This window comes from Oncorhynchus mykiss, chromosome 10 (genome assembly GCF_057628025.1).
Source record: "Oncorhynchus mykiss isolate SJ-2025 chromosome 10, ASM5762802v1, whole genome shotgun sequence".
In the NCBI taxonomy this organism is placed as follows: domain Eukaryota; kingdom Metazoa; phylum Chordata; class Actinopteri; order Salmoniformes; family Salmonidae; genus Oncorhynchus; species Oncorhynchus mykiss.
The window spans coordinates 21,433,385-21,458,836 of NC_143031.1; the positions used below are offsets into that span (position 1 = coordinate 21,433,385).

Here is a 25,452-nt window from a genome sequence, read left to right on the forward strand (position 1 = left end):
TGAGTGTTACCGAATCTTGTTTGTATTGCCATGCATGACCACGAATCCTTCCTTAGTGATATTAACACTGCTGTCCATGTCTTCAAACATCCAGACCAGTGTCCTCTGGGAGCTGTGGGACAGAGGGAAACCAGGGTGAATCACACACATATGCATCTCTATTGGTATCGTATTTTAAACCAACCTGGTCCTAATATATTAAAACACTACATTTGGTTCCTGTGTGTTTTCCTGTGTAGCTCCAGTGCAACTCCATTACCTGTAGTTGAGGCTGTTATACATAAGCACCTCCTCTGGAGTGTAGAGCCGGATGTGATCTTTCGAGTAAGCTCCTCCGCCAACCACCTTAAAGGTATAGCTGTAGTGTAACAATTAGAGACAGTATGATATCAAGCCATGGGCTTCAACAACAGCAATTAATGTATAGAAACCACAAAGACGTTTCTTTTTATGTCTTGAGTACAAAAAGGTAGCACAAGAGGGGATGAAATTAATATGAGGGGGGGGGGGGCTTACCTCCCGAGGAATCTCTCGGACTCTCCAGAGACCATGTCCTGGATCAAGAAGAAGGGATAGAACACTGCAGACAGAGACACAATGGAGGACATGTAAATTGGGTAGGTAGTTGACGGCAGGTAGCCTAGTAGTTAGAGCGTTGGGCCAGTAACCCAAAGGTTGCTGGATCGAATCCCTGAGCTGACAAGGTAAAAACCTGTCCTTCTGCCCAAGCAAGGCAGTTAACCCACTGTTCCCCTGGCGCTGAAGACGTGGATGTCGATTATTGCAGCACCTCTCTGATTCAGAGGGGTTGGGTTAAATGCAGAAGACACATTCCCTATTTAGAGGGGGCTTACATTATACATTTTCACTGCCGTGCTCCCCGCCGCACTAATGTACAAGATGTATGTGTGCAATTTAGATTTAGGTTGAGGGTCAAAACTTATGTCTTCGCAAACGTTGACTATTTCAAATCAGGTTTAGTTCAGGGTCATAGTCTCACGGTCTTCGTAGTAAAAGCAAGGCATGATGGGGTCGGGTTTGGGGCAGTTGAAGTAGCGCTTGTTGTTGTTGGCACACTGCTCCAGGGTGGTTGTGATGTCAAACGCCAGGCGGTTCCCGGGGGGGCAGCCAATGTAGATGGGCACCCTGTGCAGCCCCTAAGTGGTGGTGCAAAACAAAACGGAATATCAGTTACAGGTGGCAGAGACATGTATGCCTGGTCACACTATAGGGCTGAGCTGAGCTGTATTGGGCTAGCCTGGTAACACATCCACCATAGTTGCTGGAATTGTGATGGAAAGGATGACATGAAAGGAAAATAATCGAGCCATGTGAATTATGCATTAGATGGCATTGAATGGCCTATAGCACCAGTATTTTCAATGCATTGGGTTGTCTTGAAGTTGACCCTACTAAGTGAGTCTAACAAAATAGGACAGCATAGATGGAGTACAGACAACATAATACTGACTCTAAGGGCTATCCCCTGGTCTTTCTGTTGGTAGCACTTCATCTCCGAGCTGCTCACCTGCATTCACACATCAGAGAGAGAGAGAGAGAGAGCGAGAGAGAGCGAGAGAGAGAGCGAGAGAGCGAGCGAGAGCGAGAGCGAGAGAGAGAGAGAGAGAGAGAGAGAGAGAGAGAGAGAGAGAGACCTGGTGGATAGAAGACTCAACAACACTACTCATAAAACATCTCCAAACATTCAGAGTTGTAGCATTCCCTGTCAAATATATGAGCCATATTGTTCCAGGCCCTCGCCGTTCGCATCTCACCCTTAGCAGGAGGTTGAAAGCCAGGAGCCCCTCACCCGCCAGCACTTGACCGGGAAACAGCCCCCTGTCTTTCACAGTCACCTGGGAACGCGGAAGAACAAAATTTTGTTCTGTTATGGTAACACTATACAGTTTGTCCTGTTTGCTCAGTTGGTAGAGCACGCTAGGGTCGTGGGCCATGGGTTCGATTGCCACTGGGGCCACCGATGTGAAAATGTATGCATGCTCTGGATAAAAGTGTCTGCTAAATGGCAAATATTATATTACACTGAGCTGTGAGCACACTTCCACTGTGATCAACTGAAAATATGTGAAAATGAAGCTGTGTGAGAAATATGTTGTAGGTTGTAAAAGTCAAGGACATACTGAGGTATCTTAGGCTTGGTTTCTGTATGTGTTACCTTATATAACACGGCCCCTCTGTTGAAGAGCTCGTTCCTGGTCACAGACACATGGATGTAGCGGTTGTTGGATACCTCAGCTGAGAGCCAGATGTAGTTGATGTCACTGAGCTCTTTAAGGTACGACAATCATTAGAGACACACAACAAATGACGTAAAACATCACAGGAACGCCAACAGAATGCTCTTAAACAGTTCATTAGTATGTTGAAATGATTTTCACTGGTGTATGACTTGAGTACAAACAGCATTCACTTTCTTTTAAATATAGCCTAATGAACATGAGCCCATTCTCTGCTCCCACCTCTGGGTTTCTCCTCCACAGAGAGGTGTTTGGCTGAGCCGCAGGCGATGTAGATGGAGAAGGAGAAGGAGGAGACCCGGTCCAGGTACACCATGTCTGGGAAGGTGATCTCCGAACTCATGTAGGCCCGGGAGTAGCCCCCAATCTCCACGTTGAAGCCTGTGGACGACACGCCGTTGCTAGCCATGTAGAAGTAGTAGTCCTGGAGAGCCAAGAGGACATGATTGGTATTAAGGGTTAAAAGGAAACTTTCATGTGGAGTGACAGATGGTGTATATATGTGTGTGTTTTCTGTGCAGGGTCAAACTCTTAGAAGAAGAATCTGACCGCATATATAACTTTGTCCTTCCACCAGCGCCAGGTTGGGTTATGGACGGGATCGCCAATGTCCTGGAAAGAGGTAAAGTCAATCAAGTCAGTATCGTTAAATCCTTCACAAAAGCAATGCCTCCTCTGGCAATCACAACAGCACTGAGGTGAGGGATTTCACCAGCCTGATGGGAGGTGGTAATTTTACACTGGAGCTTGAGGAAGGAGAATGAAGGAGTAGGACACAATCCCAAATCGGCCCCTCGATTCTTCACTCTATGCACTTGTGGAGATCTGAGGTAGATAATGGTCAAATGTTTTTTAACCCTTATTTTACCAGGTAAGTTGACGGAGATGACTTTCTCATTTGTAGGACCTGGGGAAATCCTCGCATCTCCACAAGTGAATTGGGGTCGATTTGGGATTGGGCGTGGTATGGAGCAGACAGACGGCTGATGTAGGCCTACCATGATGTAGTCCGAGTGCAGTTGGAGCAGGTGGTGCAGCAGGCCCTGGTAGGTGGCCAGGGAGGCAGTGGTCTGGAGGCCCAAGGAGGTGGGCACCAGGGGGGGCCGGGTCAGGTATTGCTGGATGCGGTTGTAGGGCTCTGGGTGGGGCAGGTCTGCCATGTGCTCCCAGAAGAAGGGGCAGGTGAGGGGAAAAGAGAAGGCACTGAACGACCTGGGGGGAGAGGGGAAAGGGCGGGAGAAAGGAAAATATAAAAGGAAAGGAAAATATATATATATATATATATGTCAGTAGAAAACCCAGATAAAGGAACAGTACTCCAAGTGGTGGACTTTGCGGGGGGTGGTCGAGAAGTGGCTATAGGAAAGTATCTCTGGCACAGGCAGCTCCCTCTTCACCACAGAACCCTTTCCCTTAGAGTCCACTGTGTAAACCACCTAATGAGAGGAAAGAGAGACGAGAGAGAGGGTTTACCGTCAACCTCCCACAGGTGGAATTATACAACATCTACACTGAGAAAACTAAACATTAGGAACACCTGCTATTTCCATTGCAAAGACTGACCAGGTGAAAGCTATGATCCCTTATTGATGTCACCTGTTAAATCTGTGTAGATGAAGGGGAGAAGACAGGTTAAAAGAAGGAGTTTTCAGCCTCCAGACAATTGAGACGTGTGCCATTCACAGGATGAATTGACAAGACAAAAGATTTAAGTGCCTTTGAAAAGGGTATGGTAGTAGGTGCCAGGTGCACCGGTTAGAGTGTCAAAAACTGCAACGCACTCAGGTTTTTCACATTCAGCAGTTTCCCGTGTGTTTCAAGAATGGTCCACCACCAAAAGGACATCCAGCAAACTTGACACAACTGTGTCAAGCATTGGAGTCAATATGGGCCAGCTTCCCTGTGGAATGCTTGATACCTTGTAGAGTCCATTCCAGACAAATTGAGGCTGTTCTGAGGGCAAAAGGGGATGCAACTCAATATTAGGAAGGTGTTCCTAATGTTCTGTACACGCAGTGTATATTCTCATGAAAACAAATAGGCGTAGTGCACACTCAGATTGTACAAGTGATGTACAACCTATTTTATATAACAACTGTGATCAAACCTTAAGACTGCCACAACTGTCTGATTCTACCACAATACACTTGTCAATCTGGTTAATCATACACATCCCTATGAGACTGATACACAATCCACGTTTATAAATTGATAATAGTTATAGGGTTACCTCCTGCAACTGTTTGTCCCAGTCGTAGAAGACAGTGAGAAGGCTGTGGGTCATGGAGTAGGAGCTGTCGCCCTTCAGAGCCTGCAGGCTAGAGAAGGCCTGCCAGCCCAGGGAGGGGCGCACTCGCATTACCTGGTCCACGCCCTCCTGCCCCCACCACAGCTGAAACACACACACGTGCACACAAACAAACATGCTCACACACACTGATTTTATATTGTCACAAATGAGTGTTTCATTTCACAAAAGTTTTTAACACAAATACACGTAATTTCACAATGAATGAGCAAAAAAGTACTACACACGGATATACCTCTTCGGTCTCTGTGACGAAGGCGAACTCTCCGTGGTAGGACAGAGTGAAGTACTTAATCATCTGATCCAGAGGGAAGCCATTAAAGAACAGGTAGCTCATCCCCTGGTCTTGACTGTTGAGAACCACAGACAAACGATAGACAAAGACTTTCTGCAAATATGACCTACCTTCATGCAAGCATCATGTACAATTGAAGTCGGAAGTTTACATACACCTTAGCCAAATACATTTAAACTCAGTTTTTCACAATTCCTGACATTTAATCCTAGTAAAAATTCCCTGTTTTAGGTCAGTTAGGATCACCACTTTATTTTAAGAATGTGAAATGTCAGAATAACAGTAGAGAGAAAAATGTATTTCAGCTTTTATTTCTTTCATCACATTTCCAGTGGGACAGAAGTTTACATACACTCAATTAGTATTTGGTAGCATTGCCTTTAAATGGTTTAACTTGAGTCAAACATTTCAGGTAGCCTTCCACAAGCTTCCCACAATATGTTGAGTGAATTTTGGCCCATTCCTCCTGACAGAGCTGGTGTAACTTAGTCAGGTTTGTATGCCTCCTTGCTCGCACACGCTTTTTCAGTTCTACCCACAAATGTTCTATAAGATTGAGGTCAGGGCTTTGTGATGGCCCCTCCAATACCTTGACTTTGTTGTCCTTAAGCCATTTTGCCACAACTTTGGAAGTATGCTTGGGGTCATTGTCCAACCAAGCTTTAACTTCCTGACTGATGTCTTGAGATGTGTTGGGGATAAATCAGAATTAGTTGGGTAACATAGATAAGATGTTTTATTTTCATTATATGCTTGTGAGTTACTTCTCATCAGAATGTATCTTGTTGTACTATATGGTGGCCATTTGCAGTTATCTGTTCTCTGTCAGGGTTCAGTTACTTGGGCCGCAGAGAGGGGAGAGGTCAAGCGTGTCGTCATGTGTAAACGTATATTTTAAACCATGTGAAGGGATGATTGAGGGGGAACCAATTATCTCTTGGCTCCACCATGTCTGTGTGCCAGTCACTCCCTACTTTTCCCATCGGGGAGAGGAGGATGGCAGTGTCTGGAACCATTCTATGTTCCCTCTCTCGTTGCCCTTATCTTGACCTAGAGGCTCACTCTCCTCTCCGTGAGCTTGTCCAGAATTGGTTGTATTTGGGATGGGAGTGTCTAAAATGACAATTGATATATATCATTGGTTGGGGGTAATGTCTTGGTACCACTTTGTACCAAGAACGAGATAAGAACTTTGTTTAGCCAATGCTGTCTGGCTATGGGATACTCCTCTCTGAAGTAAAGTCTTTCTTTGTGTAAGTTCCTAAGACCTGTGGTTTGTCATGTCGACTAGGGGGGGTGAATCTTTGCTATAAAAGATCTCAGTTGCCATTATGTTGACCACTCTCAACTTTTCATTAGAGATACTGAAATGTTGAAAGTCAAAATGCTATTGCAAAAGCTTAATTATTATTAAAGGTGAAGATTAAGCATAACTCTGACTGGTGTGTGATTTGCTCTCTCATCATTTGGTAATTAAGGAAATTTCCATGACAGATGTTGCTTCAATATATCCACAGAATTTTACTTCCTCATGATGCCAACTATTTTGTGAAGTGCTCCAGTCCCTCCTGCAGCAAAGCACCCCCACAACAAGATGCTTCCACCCCCGTGCTTCACGGTTGGGATGGTGTTCTTCGGCTTGCAAGCCTCCCCCTTTTTCCTCCAAACATAACGATGGTCATTATGGTCATCAGACCAGAGGACATTTCTCCAAAAAGTACAATCTTTTTCCCCATGTGCAGTTGCAAACCATAGTCTGGCTTTTTTTATGGCAGTTTTGGAGCAACGGCTTCTTCCTTGCTGAGCGGCCTTTCAGGTTATGTCGATATAGGAATCGTTTTACTGTGGATATAGGTACTTTTGTACCTGTTTCCTCCAGCATCTTCACAAGATGCTTTGCTGTTGTTCTGAGATTGATTTGCACTTTTCGCACCAAAGTACGTTCATCTCTAGGAGACAGAACGCGTCTCCTTCCTGAGCGGTATGACAGCTGCGTGGTCCCATGGTGTTTATACTTGTGTACTATAGTTTGTACAGATGCACGTGGTACCTTCAGGCGTTTGGAAATTGCTCCCAAGGATGAACCAGACTTGTGGAGGTCTAAAAAAAACTTCTGAGGTCTTGTATTTCTTTTGATTTTCCCATGATGTCAAGAAAATAAGCACTGAGTTGAAAGGTAGGCCTTGAAATACATCCACAGGTACACCTCCAATTGACTCAAATTATGTCAATTAGCCTATCAGAAGCTTCCAAAGCCATAACATCATTTTCTGGAATATTCCAAGCTGTTTAAAGGCACAGTCAACTTAGTGTATGTAAACTTCTTTGGAATTGTGATACAGTGAATTATAAGTGAAATAATCTGTCTGTAAACAATTGTTGGAGAAATGACTTGTGTCATGCACAAAGTAGATGACCTAACTGACTTGCCAAAACTATAGTTTGTTAACAATACATTTGTGGAGTGGTTGAAAAAGGAGTTTTAATGACTCCAACCTAAGTGTATGTAAACTTCCGACTTCAACTATACCTGCGTTTACACACACATGCACCAGGGTTTCCATTAGCCGGTAGTAGCTGGCTATTGGCAGATAAAAAATATATAAACCGAGAAATAAACTTGGCATCAGCTAATTATCCGAAAAAAAAGAAGAAAAAAAATGCCATTGCAAAATAATGCTTTTTAGCCTGTTCATTTATGAAAATACCAGTTGATGCAAATACATTTGACCGCTCATTCTTATCAGTCTATGGGTTACTTTGCATAATTTAGAGGTATTAAATGGCCAGATGTATTTTCATTAGTCGTTATGATTATTATTTATCACACGTGCACAGCATACAGATAAGAGAGTCTAGTTAAAGCTGAAAATCTGTTTCAGCTTCTGTTGCAGCTGGAGTGAAACGTGATTTTTTTTTAAAAGCCCAATCATTGCGCAAACAGTTCTAAATTAAATCGCATGTTAAAAACAGTTTTGATAGCCCCGGCTAAAAAGAGCTACTATTTTTATTTCTCAACTGTAATTGAAGCACGCTTTCCCTTTGCCATTCAAGTGCATATAACGGTAGGCAGGCTTCAGCTCGTCACACACCACTTTGCAATGAGCTGGAGGCAGTATGCATTTTGAAAACATACACTTAATTATTTGAAACCTGATCATTTTACGAAATATTATGAGGAATGTTCACCTTGCTTCAAAACGGCCTAGCCAAAACACAACCAAACATGGGAGGTAATTATTTCATAAATATGCCATTGAAACAAGTAGCCCATTTCTCTCATGTTCTATTGGTTTTCAAATCAACATTCTTTCATTGTCCAGTAGCCAAAGGCACAAACCTGCGCATTGCTCTGCTTATAATGTGAAGAAATAATGGTTTATCAACATTTTAAGCGAAACATTCTGATCTGTTGCATCAGCCTCATGGCTTATTTAGATTTTTTTTGCCTAGGCCTACTGGTTATATGAATGTGGGATATATCATCCCAGAGTCTGTTTGGAATAGGCTATTTAGAATAGGTCAACTTTTCTACTATGGGGGATAATAGATTGACATAGACTAGTGATTTTGCTGTTCATTAGGCCTTACGTTACTCGACATTTTATTCTAAAATCGGAATTGTTAAGTACGCACGCAGTTGCATCATCGAGTTGCATATTCTGTTAATAGGATTAATTAAGTTGACATTTTAGTCATTTAGCAGATGCTCTTATCTAGTTAGTGCATTCATCTAAAGACAGCTAGGTGGGACAAGCACATGACAGGCATAGACAGTAAATTCTTCCTCAAAGTAGAGTCAGAGCTAGAAGGTGAGGAGGAGGATTATTTAAGATACTGCTTGAAGAGGTAGGATTTCAGGGGTGTTCCGAAGATGGGAAGGGACTCTGCTGTCTTAGCATCAGGGGGAAGCTGGTTCCACCATTGGGGTACCAGGAAAGTGAAGAGCTTGGACTGGGCTGAGCGGGAGCTGCCCTAGGGGTGGGAGGGCAAAGAGACCTGAGGTGGCAGAACAGAGTGCTTGGGTTGGGGTGTAGGGTTTGAGCATAGCCGGAAGGTAGGGATGAGCAGTTCCTCTTGCTGTTCTGTAGGTAAGCACCATGGTCTTGTAGTGGATGCGAGCTTCAAGTGGAAGCCAGGGGAGTGTGTGGAGGAGCGGGGTGACATGAGAGAACTTGGAAAGGTTGAAAAACAGGTGGGCTGCAGTGTTCTGGATAAGTTGCAGGAGGTTGATGGTACAAGCGGGGAGCCCAACCAACAGCGAGTTGCAGTAGTGCAGACGGGAGAGGACAAGTGTCTGGATTAGGACTTTCGCCGCTTCCTGTGTGAGGTACGGTCGTACTCTACGGATGTTGTAGAGCATGAACCTGCAGGACTGAGTTACTGCTTTGATGTTTGCAGAAAATGACAGTGTGTTGTCCAGGGTCATGCCAAGGTTCTTTGCACTCTGGGAGGGCGACACTGTGGAGTTGTCAACCGTGATGGAGAGGTGATTTCTGTCATTCTGAGAACCGTGGGTGTCTGGTAAATTAAAATAATGCCAGCCAAATGTTTGGCGCCACATTTTCCTAATGGAAACCCTTACACGAACGTTATGCACACACTTCTGCTACTTTCTAGCCTTTATTTCAGAGACGGTTTCAGTTGTGTGTGCTCACAGTCCAGTCGCTCAAATCTATAGCTATACGAACCCTAAATATAAGCTAGCCGCTCTCTCTCTCTCTCACACACACACACAGCTGAATACCCACGAGCAGAGCAGAGCGTTGCCCCAGATGTAGAGGATGGCACTGATGGGGTTGAACACCATGCCCCTCAAGTGCAGAGTCACTGTGACATTTTCCTGAGTCTTGGTCACCACCGTGAACGAGTCTCCACTGCCTGCACAAACACACACCGTTACTCACCCTAATGCAAAACAAGTCAATATTTCACATAATACAGTGAGGGAAAAAAGTATTTGATCCCCTGCTGATTTTGTACGTTTGCCCACTGACAAAGAAATTATCCATCTATTATTGTAATGGTTTATTTGAACAGTGAGAGACAGAATAACAAAAAAAAACAGAAAAACGCATGTCAAAAATGTTATAAATTGATTAGCATTTTAATGGGGGAAATAAGTATTTGACCCCCTCTCAATCAGAAAGATTTCTGGCTCCCAGGTGTCTTCGATTGGAACGAACTACAAAAATCTCTGAAACTGGAAACACTTATCTCCCTCACTAGCTTTAAGCACCAGCTGTCAGAGCAGCTCACAGATTACTGCACATAACCCATCTATAGTTTAGCCCAAACAACTACCTCTTTCCCTACTGTATTTATTTTATTTATTTATTTTGCTCCCCATTATTTTTATTTCTACTTTGCACATTCTTCCACTGCAAATCTACCATTCCAGTGTTTTACTTGCTATATTGTATTTACTTTGCCACCCTGGCCTTTTTTTTTGCCTTTACCTCCCTTATCTCACCTCATTTGCTCACATAGTATATAAACTTGTTTCTACTGTATTATTGACTGTATGTTTGTTTTACTCCATGCGTAACTCTGTGTTGTTGTATGTGTCGAACTGCTTTGCTTTATCTTGGCCAGGTCGCAATTGTAAATGAGAACTTGTTCTCAACTTGCCTACCTTGTTAAATAAAGGTGAAATAAAATGTAAAAAATTATACAGGTAACGAGCTGAGATTAGGAGCACACTCTTAAAGGGAGTGCTCCTAATCTCAGCTTGTTACCTGTATAAAAGACACCTGTCCACAGAAGCAATCAATCAATCAGATTCCAAACTCTCCACCATGGCCAAGACCAAAGAGCTCTCCAAGGATGTCAGGGACAAGATTGTAGACCTACACAAGGCTGGAATTTTAACGGTTGTCTTGGGAAGAAGGAGAGGACGAAAGCGCAGCGTAGTAAGGGTTAATCTTATTTTAATGAAACTGAACACTTTCAAAAACAAAACAACAAAGTGAAAACCGAAACAGTTCTATCTGGTGCAGACACACAAAGACTGAAAATAACCACCCACAAAACACAATAGAAAACAGGCTACCTAAATATGGTTCTCAATCAGGGACAACGATTGACAGCTGCCTCTGATTGAGAACCATATCAGGCCAAACACAGAAAATCATAGAAAAACGAACATAGACAATCCACCCAACTCACGCCTTGACCATACTAAAACAAAAGACAAAACAAAGGAGCTATGGTCAGAACGTGACAGTACCCCCCCCCCCCCCCCCCCCTCAGGTGCGGACTCTGGCCGCAAAACCTGAACCTATAGGGGAGGGTCTGGGTGGACGTCTGTCCGTGGTGGCGGCTCTGGCGCGGGACGTGGACCCCACTTCACCACAGTTTTTCTCCGCCTCATTGTCCGCCTCCGTGGCCTCTTAAACACGGCGACCCTCGCCACCGACCTCGGACTGGGGACCCTAGAAATGGGCCCCGATAGGGCGGGAGACTCCAGCGGCGCCGGACAGGCGGGAGGCTCCGGCGGCCCAGGACAGGCGGGAGGCTCCGGCGGCCCAGGACAGGCGGGAGGCTCCGGCGGCCCAGGACAGGCGGGAGGCTCCGGCGGCCCAGGACAGGCGGGAGGCTCCGGCGGCCCAGGACAGACAGGAGGCTCCGGCGGCCCAGGACAGACGGGAGACTCTGGCGGCTCAGGAGAAGAGGAAGGCTCTGGAAGCGCTGGACAGGCGGGAGCACCTGTAGGGAGAAGACGGAGAGACAGCCTGGTGCGGGGTGCTGCCACCGGAGGGCTTGTGCATGGAGGTGGTACCGGATAGACCGGACCGTGCAGGCGTTCTGGCGCTCTTGAGCACCGAGCCTGCCCAACCTTACCTGGTTGAATGCTCCCCGTAGCCAGGCCAGTGCGGCGAGGTGGAATTGCCCGCACTGGGCTGTGCTGGCGAACCGGGGACACCATGCGTAAGTCTGGTGCCATGTACGCCGACCCAAGGAGACGCACTGGAGACCAGATGCGTAGAGCCGGCTTCATGGCACCTGGCTCGATGCCCACTCTAGCCCGGCCGATACGAGGAGCTGGAATGTACCGCACCGGGCTATGCACACACACCGGGGACACTGTGCGCTCCACTGCATAACACAGTGCCTGCCCGGTCCCTCTCTCTCTCCGGTAAGCACGGGGAGTTGGCACAGGTCTCCTACCTGACTTCGCCACACTCCCCCCACGCTGCTTGGTCCTTTTTTGGTGGGTGTTTCTATAACGGTTGTCTTGGGAAGAAGGAGAGGACCAAAAAGCAGCGTGGTAAGGGTTCATCTTATTTTAATGAAACTGAACACTTTCAAAAACGAGGAATGGGCTACAAGACCATCGCCAAGCAGCTTGGTGAGAAGGTGACAACAGTTAGTGTGATTATTCGCAAATGGAAGAAACACAAAAGAACTGTCAATCTCCCTCGGCCTGGGGCTCCATGCAAGATCTCACCTCGTGGGTGTCATGTATTGTCATGTTGTGTCTTGTTTCTGTCCTTTCTCTTCACCCTGTCTCCCTCTGCTGGTCGTACTAGGTTACCTTTTCTTCCCCTCTTTCCCCCAGCTGTTCCTTGTCTTCTCTGACTACCTCGTTCACCCCTTTTCCCACCTGTTCCCTTTTTCCCTCTGATTAGGTCTCTATATCTCTCTCTGTTTCTGCTCCTGTCTTTGTCGGATTCTTGTTTGTGTTATTCATGCCTGAACCAGACTATCGTCATGTTTGCTGCAACCTTGTCCTGTCCTGTCGGAATCTACCGGTCCATCTGAGCCTACGTTTGTTTTGTTATTAAAGAAGCTCTGTTTACGTTAATTCGCTTTTGGGTCCTCATTCACGCACCGTAACAGAAGAATCCGACCAAGAATGGACCCAGCGACTTCGGATCCTCTCCACTCAGCCGTCGAGATCCAGGGAGCGATGCTAGGCAGACACGAGCAGGATTTGTCTGCTGCTCGACATGCCGTTGAGACCCTGGCCACCCAAGTCTCCAACCTCACAGAACAGGTTCACCATCTCCGCCTCGATCCACCGGCCACTTCCAGGGCTTTCGAATCTCCGGAGCCCAGAATCAATAACCCGCCGTGTTACTCTGGGGAGCCCACTGAATGCCGCTCGTTCCTCACCCAGTGTGATATTGTGTTTTCTCTCCAGCCCAACACTTACTCCAGGAGCACTGCTCGTGTCGCCTACGTCATATCTCTCCTTACTGGACGGGCTCGTGAGTGGGGCACGGCAATCTGGGAGGCAAGGGCTGAGTGTACTAACCAGTATCAGGACTTTAAGGAGGAGATGATACGGGTTTTTGATCGATCTGTTTTTGGGGAGGAGGCTTCCAGGGTACTGTCTTCCCTATGTCAAGGTAATCGATCCATAACAGACTACTCTATTGAGTTTCGCACTCTTGCTGCCTCCAGTGGCTGGAACGAGCCGGCTTTGCTCGCTCGTTTTCTGGAGGGTCTCCGCGCAGAGGTAAAGGATGAGATTCTCTCCCGGGAGGTTCCTTCCAGCGTGGATTCCTTGATTGAACTCGCTATTCGCATTGAGCGACGGGTTGATCTTCGTCACCGAGCTCGTGGAAAGGAGCTCGCGTTCTCCGTTGCCCCCCTCTCCGCATCACTACCATCTTCCTCTGCCGGCTCGGGTGCTGAGCCTATGCAGCTGGGAGGTATCCGCATCTCGACTAAGGAGAGGGAACGGAGAATCACCAACCGCCTCTGTCTCTATTGCGGTTCTGCTGGTCATTTTGTCACTTCATGTCCAGTAAAAGCCAGAGCTCATCAGTAAGCGGAGGGCTACTGGTGAGCGCTACTACTCCTGTCTCTCCTTCAAGATCCTGCACTACCTTGTCGGTCCATCTACGCTGGACCGGTTCGTCAGCTTCCTGCAGTGCCTTAATAGACTCTGGGGCGGAGGGCTGTTTTATGGACGAGACCTGGGCTCGGGAACATGACATTCCTCTCAGACAGTTAAGGGAGTCCACGGCCTTGTTCGCCCTGGATGGTAGTCCTCTCCCCAGGATTCAGCTACCTTTAACCCTCACTGTTTCTGGTAATCATAGCGAAACCATTTCTTTTTTAATTTTTCGTTCACCTTTTACACCTGTTGTTTTGGGCCATCCCTGGCTAGTTTGTCATAATCCTTCCATTAATTGGTCTAGTAATTCTATCCTCTCCTGGAACGTCTCTTGTCATGTGAAATGTTTAATGTCCACTCCCCCCCGGGGTAGACTATACTCTCTGTCGGCTCCCGAACGTAAGGCTCTCGAAGATTATTTGTCTGTAGCTCTTGCCGCCGGTACCATAGTCCCCTCCTCCTCTCCCGCCGGAGCGGGGGTTTTTTTTGTTAAGAAGAAGGACGGGTCCCTGCGCCCCTGCATAGATTATCGAGGGCTGAATGACATAACAGTGAAGAATCGTTATCCGCTTCCTCTTATGTCTTCAGCCTTCGAGATCCTGCAGGGAGCCAGGTTTTTCACTAAGTTGGACCTTCGTAACGCTTACCATCTCGTGCGCATCAGGGAGGGGGACGAGTGGAAGACGGCGTTTAACACTCCGTTAGGGCACTTTGAATACCGGGTTCTTCCTTTCGGCCTCGCTAACGCTCCAGCTGTCTTTCAGGCATTAGTCAATGATGTCCTGAGAGACATGCTGAACATCTTTGTTTTCGTTTACCTTGACGATATCCTGATTTTTTCACCGTCACTCCAGATTCATGTTCAGCACGTTCGACGTGTCCTCCAGCGCCTTTTAGAGAATTGTCTTTTTGTGAAGGCTGAGAAGTGCTCTTTTCATGCCTCCTCCGTCACATTTCTCGGTTCTGTTATTTCCGCTGAAGGCATTAAGATGGATCCCGCTAAGGTCCAAGCTGTCATTGATTGGCCCGTTCCTAAGTCACGCGTCGAGCTGCAGCGCTTTCTCGGCTTCGCGAACTTCTATCGTCGTTTCATCCGTAATTTCGGTCAGGTGGCAGCTCCTCTCACAGCCCTTACTTCTGTCAAGACGTGCTTTAAGTGGTCCGTTTCCGCCCAGGGAGCTTTTGATCTCCTCAAGAATCGTTTTACATCCGCACCTATCCTTGTTACACCTGACGTCACTAGACAGTTCGTTGTCGAGGTTGACGCGTCAGAGGTGGGCGTGGGAGCCATTCTTTCTCAGCGCTCCCTCTCTGACGACAAGGTCCACCCTTGCGCGTATTTTTCTCATCGCCTGTCGCCGTCGGAACGTAACTATGATGTGGGAAACCGCGAACTGCTCGCCATCCGCTTAGCCCTAGGCGAATGGCGACAGTGGTTGGAGGGGGTGACCGTTCCTTTTGTCGTTTGGACTGACCATAGGAACCTTGAGTACATCCGTTCTGCCAAACGACTTAATGCGCGTCAGGCGCGCTGGGCGCTGTTTTTCGCTCGTTTCGAGTTCGTGATTTCTTATCGTCCGGGCTCTAAGAACACCAAGCCTGATGCTTTATCTCGTCTCTTCAGTTCTTCAGTAGCCTCCACTGACCCCGAGGGGATTCTCCCTGAGGGGCGTGTTGTCGGGTTGACTGTCTGGGGAATTGAGAGGCAGGTAAAGCAAGCACTCACTCAAACTCCGTCGCCGCGCGCTTGTCCCAGGAACCTTCTTTTCGTTCCCGTTCCTACTCGTCTGGCCGTTCTTCAGTGGGCTCACTCTGCCAAGTTAGCCGGCCACCCTGGCGTTCGGGGTACGCTTGCTTCCATTCGCCAGCGTTTTTGGTGGCCCACCCGGGAGCATGACACGCGTCGCTTCGTGGCTGCTTGTTCGGTCTGCGCGCAGACTAAGTCCGGTAACTCCCCTCCTGCCGGCCGTCTCAGGCCGCTTCCCATTCCCTCTCGACCGTGGTCTCACATCGCCTTAGATTTTGTCACCGGACTGCCTTCGTCAGCGGGGAAGACTGTTATTCTTACGGTTGTCGACAGGTTCTCTAAGGCGGCTCATTTTATTCCCCTTGCTAAGCTTCCTTCTGCTAAAGAGACGGCACAAATCATCATCGAGAATGTTTTCAGAATTCATGGCCTTCCGTCAGACGTCGTTTCGGACAGAGGTCCGCAATTCACGTCTCAATTTTGGAGGGAGTTTTGCCGTTTGATTGGGGCTTCCGTCAGTCTCTCTTCCGGCTTTCACCCCCAGTCTAACGGTCAAGCAGAACGGGCCAATCAGACTATTGGTCGCATCTTACGCAGTCTTTCTTTTCGCAACCCTGCGTCTTGGTCAGAACAGCTCCCCTGGGCAGAATACGCCCACAACTCGCTTCCTTCGTCTGCGACCGGGCTATCTCCTTTTCAGAGTAGCCTCGGGTACCAGCCTCCGCTGTTCTCATCTCAGTTCGCCGAGTCCAGCGTCCCCTCCGCTCAGGCTTTTGTCCAACGTTGCGAGCGCACCTGGAAGAGGGTCAGGTCTGCACTTTGCCGTTATAGGGCGCAGACTGTGAGGGCTGCTAATAAGCGTAGAACTAAGAGTCCTAGATATTGTCGCGGTCAGAGAGTTTGGCTCTCCACTCAGAACCTTCCCCTTAAGACCGCTTCTCGCAAGTTGACCCCGCGGTTCATTGGTCCGTTCCGTATTTCTCAGATCATTAATCCTGTCGCAGTTCGACTTCTCCTTCCGCGATATCCATGTCTCCTGTGTCAAGCCCGTTCTTCGCGCCCCCGCTCGTCTTCCCCCCCCCCCCCCCCCCCCCATCCTTGTCGAGGGCGCACCCATCTACAGGGTCCGTAGGATTTTGGACATGCGTCCTCGGGGCCGTGGTCATCAGTACCTAGTAGATTGGGAGGGGTACGGTCCTGAGGAGAGGAGTTGGGTTCCCTCTCGGGACGTGCTGGACCGTGCGCTGATCGATGATTTCCTCCGTTGCCGCCAGGTTTCCTCCTCGAGTGCGCCAGGAGGCGCTCGGTGAGTGGGGGGGTACTGTCATGTATTGTCATGTTGTGTCTTGTTTCTGTCCTTTCTCTTCACCCTGTCTCCCTCTGCTGGTCGTACTAGGTTACCTTTTCTTCCCCTCTTTCCCCCAGCTGTTCCTTGTCTTCTCTGACTACCTCGTTCACCCCTTTTCCCACCTGTTCCCTTTTTCCCTCTGATTAGGTCTCTATATCTCTCTCTGTTTCTGCTCCTGTCTTTGTCGGATTCTTGTTTGTGTTATTCATGCCTGAACCAGACTATCGTCATGTTTGCTGCAACCTTGTCCTGTCCTGTCGGAATCTACCGGTCCATCTGAGCCTACGTTTGTTTTGTTATTAAAGAAGCTCTGTTTACGTTAATTCGCTTTTGGGTCCTCATTCACGCACCGTAACAGTGGGGTTGCAATGATCAGGAGAACGGTGAGGAATCAGCCCAGAACTACACGGGAGGATCTTGTCAATGATCTCAAGGCAGCTGGGACCATAGTCACCAAGAAAATAATTGGGAACACTACGCCGTGAAGGACTGAAATCCTGCAGCGCCCGCAAGGTCCCCATGCTCAAGAAAGCACATATACATGCCCGTCTGAAGTTTGCCAATGAACATCTGAATGATTCCGAGGACAACTGGGTGAAAGTGCTGTGGTCAGATGAGACCAAAATGGAGCTCTTTGGCATCAACTCAACTCGCCGTGTTTGGAGGAGGAGGAATGCTGCCTATGACCCCAAGAACACCATCCCCACCGTCAAACATGGAGGTGGAAACATTATGCTTTGGGGGTGTTTTTCTGCTAAGGGAACAGGACAACTTCACCGCGTCAAAGGGACGATGGAAGGGGCCATGTACCGTCAAATCTTGGGTGAGAACCTTCCCTCAGCCAGGGCATTGAAAATGGGTCGTGGATGGGTATTCCAGCATGACAATGACCCAAAACACACAGCCAAGGCAACAAAGGAATGGCTCAAGAAGCACATTAAGGTCCTGGAGTGGCCTAGCCAGTCTCCAGACCTTAATCCCATAGAAAATCTACGGAGGGAGCTGAAGTTTCGATTTGCCAAACGTCAGCCTCGAAACCTTGACTTGGAGAAGATCTGCAAAGAGAAGTGGGACAAAATCCCTCCTGAAATGTGTGCAAACCTGGTGGCCAACTACAAGAAACATCTGACCTCTGATTGCCAACAAGGGTTTTGCAACCAAGTACTAAGTCATGTTTTGCAGAGGGGTCAAATACTTATTTCCCTCATTCAAATGCAAATCAATTTATACAATTTTTGACATGCGTTTTTCTGGATTTGTTTGTTGTTATTCTGTCTCTCACTGTTCAAATAAACCTATCATTAAAATTATAGACTGATCATTTCTTTGTCAGTGGGCAAATGTACAAAATCAGCAGGGGATCAAATACTTTTTTCCCTCACTGTATAATACATAATATTAATGTGGTCACGCTGTCGGTCAATAGTTTAGCTTCCTCGCTCAAGAGTTCACACTGGAACTCAATCTTGCATCCTCTGTCTTGCAAACACACGTGCCCGTCCTCTGGAGACACCTTAGCCAGCTGCACCACCGAAAAGCTAGCGGGTGGGGGTATTTCAACCTGAGGAGTGAGTTTAAACCAACTCAACTCAGTTACAAAATGCAAAACATATATAAGAGGGGCAGAAAATACCTTTTGGTATATACTTGGGCAAGGTGTCGCCAAGGTGGAAATTATTGTCTGCAAAGACCAGAAACAGTCTTATTATTACATGTCCTACTTCTCACACCACTCTGTTACATTGAAATTATAGTGTGCAGACTTTCGGGCTTCAAAGTTTCTGTAAGTCATCTGAAATAACATGTTACTACTGTACCTAATATGAGGAGGTGGTAGGAGTGGGCCTGTTTATTGTCCGGTAGCAGTTCGAGGAGAACCAAGTCAATCAGGTGGTTGTGGGAAGAATCCTGGGCTGCCCATTTGACCTGGCAGGCTTTACCTGATGATAATATACACATGAGGGGTGAATCTAAACAGTTCAGACCTGGGTTCAAATACTACTTGAATTCATTCAAATACCTCCAGCGTTTGCTTGAGCACCAAATGGGCAGGGTTAGCACCTTTGTAACTATTCTATTGGTTAATTAAGCCAGGAAAGTTCAATCAAGCACAGATACAAGTATTTCAAATAATTTAAAATACAATTTTACCCAGGTCTGCAGAAAATGAAAAATAATATATCATAACACAACCATCAGTTAGCCTACATTAGACAGTTGTGTATAGTACTTCAAAAAACCTTAATATAAAACATTCATGGTAATTCATGGAAATATAGTGGCTGGTGAACTCACTGTTCATAAACTCGCAAGCAGTGCTGCCCTTGGAGTCAAGCAACTGAGTAAACGTCACATCCCCATCTGTTGGGGAAATTGAACCGGGGAAAATAATAAGAGAAGTAAAGACTAAGAGAATTGTGTGATAAGAAAAAAACAGATAAGTTAATGCCAAATAAGAGACAGCTAAGCACATAGCCGGAGTAAAAAAATAATCATCATATCTGACAGCCAGGGATTTGGGACTGACTGGCTGACTGATTCATTGTTTGACTAATTGACTGGCTGCCTGTCTGCTTGAATAACTAACTAACTGACTGACTGACCGTAGACCTGGGCCCTGTAGAGGGTGCCCTTCTGCCAGCCTCCTCCCAGGATGTAGAAGTACTCGGTGCCGTGGTACGGGATGAACACAGGCACCATGCGGGACACGCACACTGTGCGCAGCACCTGCTGCCACGCCTCTGACACAGGTTAGAAAGAGGGGGATACGGAGAGTTTTAATGGAGCCATGTACGGTTTTGTTAGTGGATCTGATTGCTATGGCCACAAAGAGATTTTGTGTCCGAAATTTTGCCACTGTTTTTTTTTCAATGTGAGTCATCCATTGACAGTCTTTTTACATATGCAGCTTATCCAAAAATAGTTGAGTTGTTTAACTTGATGAACAGAAACATACAATTCATGAATGAATATGCAATTTCATTTGTGTTCATGAGTCTCTAGGTGCTGTAGTCTCAGTTTGAGAATCAACTTTGCAATTTCTAGGACAAAGTCTAGGACAAAAAGGCTTCTCAACAATTTTTTACCCCCAAGACTCCTGAACAGATAATCAAATGGCTATCTGGACTATTTGCATTGTGTGCCTCCCCCCAACCCTTATTTTTACGCTGCTGCTACTCTCTGTTTATCATATATGCATAGTCACTTTAACTATACATTCATGTACATACTACCTCAATTGGGCCGACAAACCAGTGCTCCCGCACATTGGCTACCCGGGCTATCTGCATTGTGTCCTGCCACCCACCACCCGCCAACCCCTCTTTTACGCTACTGCTACTCTCTGTTCATCATATATGCATAGTCACTTTAAACATATCTACATGAACATACAGTGGGGCAAAAAAGTATTTAGTCAGCCACCAATTGTGCAAGTTCTCCCACTTAAAAAGATGAGGCCTAAAATTTCCATCATAGGTACACTTCAACTATGACAGACAAAATTAGATTTTTTTTCTCCAGAAAATCACATTGTAGGATTTTTTATGAATTTATTTGCAAATTATGGTGGAAAATAAGTATTTGGTCAATAACAAAAGTTTATCTCAATAGTTTGTTATATACCCTTTGTTGGCAATGACAGAGGTCAAACGTTTTCTGTAAGTCTTCACAAGGTTTCCACACACTGTTGCTGGTATTTTGGCCCATTCCTCCATGCAGATCTCCTCTAGAGCAGTGATGTTTTGGGGCTGTTGCTGGGCAACACGGACTTTCCACTCCCTCCAAAGATGTTCTATGAGGTTGAGATCTGGAGACTGGCTAGGCCACTCCAGGACCTTGAAATGCTTCTTACGAAGCCACTCCTTCGTTGCCCGTGCGGTGTGTTTGGGATCATTGTCATGCTGAAAGACCCAGCCACGTTTCATCTTCAATGCCCTTGCTGATGGAAGGAGGTTTTCACTCAAAATCTCACAATACATGGCCCCATTCATTCTTTCCTTTACACGGATCAGTCGTCCTGGTCCTTTTGCAGAAAAACAACCCCAAAGCATGATGTTTCCACCCCCATGCTTCACAGTAGGTATGGTGTTCTTGGGATGCAATTCAGCATTCTTTGTCCTCCAAACACAACGAGTTACCAAAAAGTTATATTTTGGTTTCATCTGACCATATGACATTCTCCCAATCTTCTTCTGGATCATCCAAATGCTCTCTAGCAAACTTCAGACGGGCCTGGACATGTACTGGCTTTAGCAGGGGGACACGTCTGGCACTGCAGGATTTGAGTCCCTGGCGACGTAGTGTGTTACTGATGGTAGGCTTTGTTACTTTGGTCCCAGCTCTCTGCAGGTCATTCACTAGGTCCCCCGGTGTGGTTCTGGGATTTTTGCTCACCGTTCTTGTGATCATTTTGACCCCACGGGGTGAGATCTTGCGTGGAGCCCCAGATCGAGGGAGATTATCAGTGGTCTTGTATGTCTTCCATTTCCTAATAATTGCTCCCACAGTTGATTTCTTCAAACCAAGCTGCTTACCTATTGCAGATTCAGTCTTCCCAGCCTGGTGCAGGTCTACAATTTTGTTTCTGGTGTCCTTTGACAGCTCTTTGGTCTTGGCCATAGTGGAGTTTGGAGTGTGACTGTTTGAGGTTGTGGACAGGTGTCTTTTATACTGATAACAAGTTCAAACAGGTGACATTAATACAGGTAACGAGTGGAGGACAGAGGAGGCTCTTAAAGAAGAAGTTACAGGTCTGTGAGAGCCAGAAATCTTGCTTGTTTGTAGGTGACCAAATACTTATTTTCCACCTTAATTTGCAAATAAATTCATTAGAAATCCTACAATGTGATTTTCTGGAAATTTTTCTCATTTTGTCTGTCATAGTTGAAGTGTACCTATGATGAAAATTACAGGCCTCTCTCATCTTTTTAAAGGGGAGAACTTGCACAATTGGTGGCTGACTAAATAATTTTTTGCCCCACTGTATAAACTATCCACACTGCAAAATATTGCCGCCCCTTTAATGGACATGACCTAATTGGAGGTTTTGACACACACGCTCCTACAATGAATGAGTACTATGAACACTTGATGCTAACGCAGAGGTACTCTATGGCCAGTACCTTAAGTCTGTGCCACATGTTTGTTCCTCTGAACTAGTTTCTCCCACCTCAATTGGTTCCTTCTGTCAAAACATTGGCCTCTTCATTCTCAGTCTGAGGTATCACATTTTACAAGGCACAGAAACTAGCTTGTAAACATACTGTATCTGTTAGTTGGCTTTAGCACAATACAGTATGCATACATGGCTACAAAATGCCTGTGACTATACAATTTTGTTAGATTACAGGCCTCTCTCATCTTTTTAAGTGGGAGAACATGCACAATTGGTGGCTGACTAAATACTTTTTTGCCCCACTGTACTACCTCAATCAGCCTGACCAACCAGTGTCTGTATGTAGCGTCGCTACTTTTATAGCCTCGCTACTGTATATAGCCTGTCTTTTTACTGTTCTTTTATTTCTTTACCTACCTATTGTTCACCTAATACCTTTTTTGCACTATTGGTTAGAGCCTGTAAGTAAGCATTTCACCTGTTGTATTCGGCGCACGTGACAAGTAAACTTTGATTTGATTTATTCTGTGGACACAGGGGACAGAGATTCCCGATTTCATGTTCCAGTGTGTAAGCAGGGTGAATGGGAGCCAGCGGTGTCTTACGGTGTGCTGGTACCTGAGGGCGGGGCTCTTAGAGGCAGCAGAGAGAAGTTGCCCACGAAGCGGTGCAGCAGCTGGTTCTGGCGGATGAACAGGGAGCTCTCTGTGGAGATTGCCTCCAAGATCATGGAGGAGAACTCCACCTGGGGGCAGTTCAGGGAGCCTGCCCAACAGCTCTCGATGCCCACCTAAGTGTAAACCGCGGGGGTCAATTCCATGTAAATTCAGGTAGTAAACTGAAATTACAATGTTTTTCTTATGGAGAAGCATTCAGGAAAATTGGAATTGAAATTTACTAAAATGAAACGTTTGCTTGAGCCTGCTTGGTGTGACAGATGGGCAGAGTTTGCACTTTAGGGACTATTCCATTAGTTCCATTGCACCATGCAAGAGCAATCAAGCACAACTAAAGCTTTCAAACATTTTCATCTTTTTGTATGGTTTATTATTGGGAGTATATGAAACAAAAATATCAAAGGTAAACGTTTCTTACGTTGTAGGAGTTGCATCTATTTTGCTCTGTTCTTGGACAACGTGGACCAGCCCAATTTCCAATGCAACAACTGTTTACTTGTGGAGGACTACAGTCCCTCAGCCTCTGGGTATTCTACTGATTGGCTTGGGTCCACCATGTCCCACTTCCCGTTGGTCATCGAGGGATCTCCCAAACCTATCGAGTCGCAACAGTGGCCGAACCTCTATACTTAATCGGCTATTAAAATTTTACATGAATTATCCCAATGCGAGTTATCCAGAGTTTCACGTATTCCTGACTCAGTTAGCCATTGAACATTTCTCCTCTATTTTTATTCCCCTCGCTGTCTGAGGTCTGACAGGCCTGGGCAACTCCAGTCCTCGGGGGCCTGATTGGTGTCACACTTTCCCCCACTTTGCCCCTCCTAGCAAACACAGCTGATTTAAACTAATTGCATTGTAAACTGAAGATCATGATTAGTTGATTATTGGAGTCAGGTGTGTTGACTGGGACTGGAACAAAAGTGTGACACCAATCAGGCCCCCGAGGACTGGAGTTGCCCAGGCTGATGCCTAGCAGATAAACATGCACCTTTAAAACAATATAGAGTTAAGAACAAATCAAACTCTTGGTATTCATTTGATATTTCAGAGCTTATTCACAAGAGGAACCAAGCCTTGGCCAAAGCTAGGAAAACTGACTGTCTCTGATTGGCAATCTTTCAAACAACTCAGAAACAGTTGTACTATCTTGATTAAGAAAGTGAAATCCAACTACTTGTTAAGCTCTATTTCTGACTCTGCTGGTTATTCTTATACATTTGTGAAAAAAAATGTATTTGCTGAAGTGTGCAAATTCCTCCCCTTCCCTGCCTAAGCAAGTTCTGTCAGACTCAGGCATCATTACAAAGTTGCCAATGTCTTTGCAATTCATACAAAAAGCGACGTATAAAAAAATATGCTTCAAATTAAAACAGATGACTGCATTCAAATATAAATTGTCTACAGTAGGCTATAGGCCTATGTTCAATGAATTGAGTTCTATTTTTCTACTTGTACACTACTGTCTGTAATTTGTCTCAATATATTTCATGAAGTGTAGCCTAACATGTACATAATGATGTTCCCAAATCTTGATTTAGTGCATTATTATACGGCAGTGGTTTCCAAACTTTTTATAGTCCCGTACCCCTTTAAATATTCAACCTCCAGCTGCGTACCCCCTCTAGCACCAGAGTCAGCGCACTCTCAAATGTTGTTTTTTGCCAACATTGTGAGCCTGCCACACACTATACGATACATTTATTAAACATAAGAATGAGTGTGAGTTTTTGTCACAACCCGGCTCGTGGGAAGTGACAAAGAGCTCTTATAGGACCAGTGCACAAATAATAATATAATAATAATCAATAATTTTGCTCTTTATTTAACAATCTTACATATAAAACCTCATTTGTTCATCGAAAATTGTGAATAACTCACCACAGGTTAATGAGAAGGGTGTGCTTGAAAGGATGCACATTGCATTGTTGGGTTGTATTAGAGAGAGTCTCAATCTTAAATCATTTCCCACACACAGTCTGTGCCTGTATTTAGTTTTCATGCTAGCGAGGGCCGATAATCCACTCTCACATAGGTACGTGGTTGCAAAGGGCATCAGTGTCTTAACAGCACAACTTGCCAAGGCAGGATACTCCGAGGGCAGCCCAATCCAGAAATCTGTCGTTGGCTTCTGATTAAATTAAATTTTCACAGAACCCCTTGTTGCAGTTTCAATGAGGCTCTCTTGTTCAGATATCGGTAAGTGGACTGGAGGCAGAGCATGAAAGGGATAACGAATCCAGTTGTTAGTGTCATCCGTTTCGGGAAAGTACCTGCGTAATTGCGCACCCAACTCACTCAGGTGATATATCACATTTGACATTGTCCATTAGCTTGAGTTCATTTGCACACAAAAAATCATACAATGATGGAAAGACCTGTGTGTTGTCCTTGTTAATGCAGACAGAGAAGAGCTCCAACTTCTTAATCATAGCCTCAATTTTGTCCCGCACATTGAATATAGTTGCGGAGAGTCCCTGTAATCCTAGATTCAGATAATTCAGGCGAGAAAAAACATCACCCAGATAGGCCAGTGGTGTGAGAAACTCGTCATCATGCAAGCGGTCAGGAAAGTGAAAATGGTGGTCAGTAAAGAAAACTTTAAGCTCGTCTCTCAATTTAAAAAAATGTGTCAATACTTTGCCCCTTGATAACCAGCGCACTTCTATATGTTGTAAAAGCATTACACGGTCGCTGCCCATATCATTGCATAGTGCAGAAAATACATGAGAGTTCAGGGGCCTTGCTTTAACAAAGTTGGTAACCTGTTATAGGGTAAGCATTATAATAAGCCGTATCAATATTTGCAGCCATAGGTGATAATATCTTTCTAGGAGCTGATCCATTGTCAGTAT

At 45.9% G+C, this 25,452-nt stretch overlaps 1 protein-coding gene across 1 annotated transcript in view; it reads right to left on the reverse strand.

Annotated features, from left to right (window-relative positions):
* Nucleotides 1-25,452, reverse strand: part of LOC110533498 (cation channel sperm-associated auxiliary subunit gamma) — a 37,883-nt gene that overhangs the window by 8,235 nt on the left and 4,196 nt on the right. The window contains exons 8-26 of the mRNA XM_021617763.3: nucleotides 22,539-22,710; nucleotides 19,408-19,545; nucleotides 19,100-19,165; nucleotides 18,622-18,744; nucleotides 18,438-18,485; nucleotides 9,613-9,742; nucleotides 4,802-4,916; nucleotides 4,489-4,650; nucleotides 3,576-3,694; nucleotides 3,257-3,470; nucleotides 2,808-2,870; nucleotides 2,481-2,682; nucleotides 2,177-2,289; nucleotides 1,776-1,856; nucleotides 1,472-1,528; nucleotides 1,001-1,157; nucleotides 517-580; nucleotides 260-358; nucleotides 11-112 (exon numbers count right to left, since the gene is read on the reverse strand). Of these exons, the coding sequence (XP_021473438.3) occupies nucleotides 11-112; nucleotides 260-358; nucleotides 517-580; nucleotides 1,001-1,157; nucleotides 1,472-1,528; nucleotides 1,776-1,856; nucleotides 2,177-2,289; nucleotides 2,481-2,682; nucleotides 2,808-2,870; nucleotides 3,257-3,470; nucleotides 3,576-3,694; nucleotides 4,489-4,650; nucleotides 4,802-4,916; nucleotides 9,613-9,742; nucleotides 18,438-18,485; nucleotides 18,622-18,744; nucleotides 19,100-19,165; nucleotides 19,408-19,545; nucleotides 22,539-22,710 (2,225 nt within the window). The remainder of the gene's footprint in view (nucleotides 1-10; nucleotides 113-259; nucleotides 359-516; nucleotides 581-1,000; nucleotides 1,158-1,471; nucleotides 1,529-1,775; nucleotides 1,857-2,176; nucleotides 2,290-2,480; nucleotides 2,683-2,807; nucleotides 2,871-3,256; nucleotides 3,471-3,575; nucleotides 3,695-4,488; nucleotides 4,651-4,801; nucleotides 4,917-9,612; nucleotides 9,743-18,437; nucleotides 18,486-18,621; nucleotides 18,745-19,099; nucleotides 19,166-19,407; nucleotides 19,546-22,538; nucleotides 22,711-25,452) is intronic.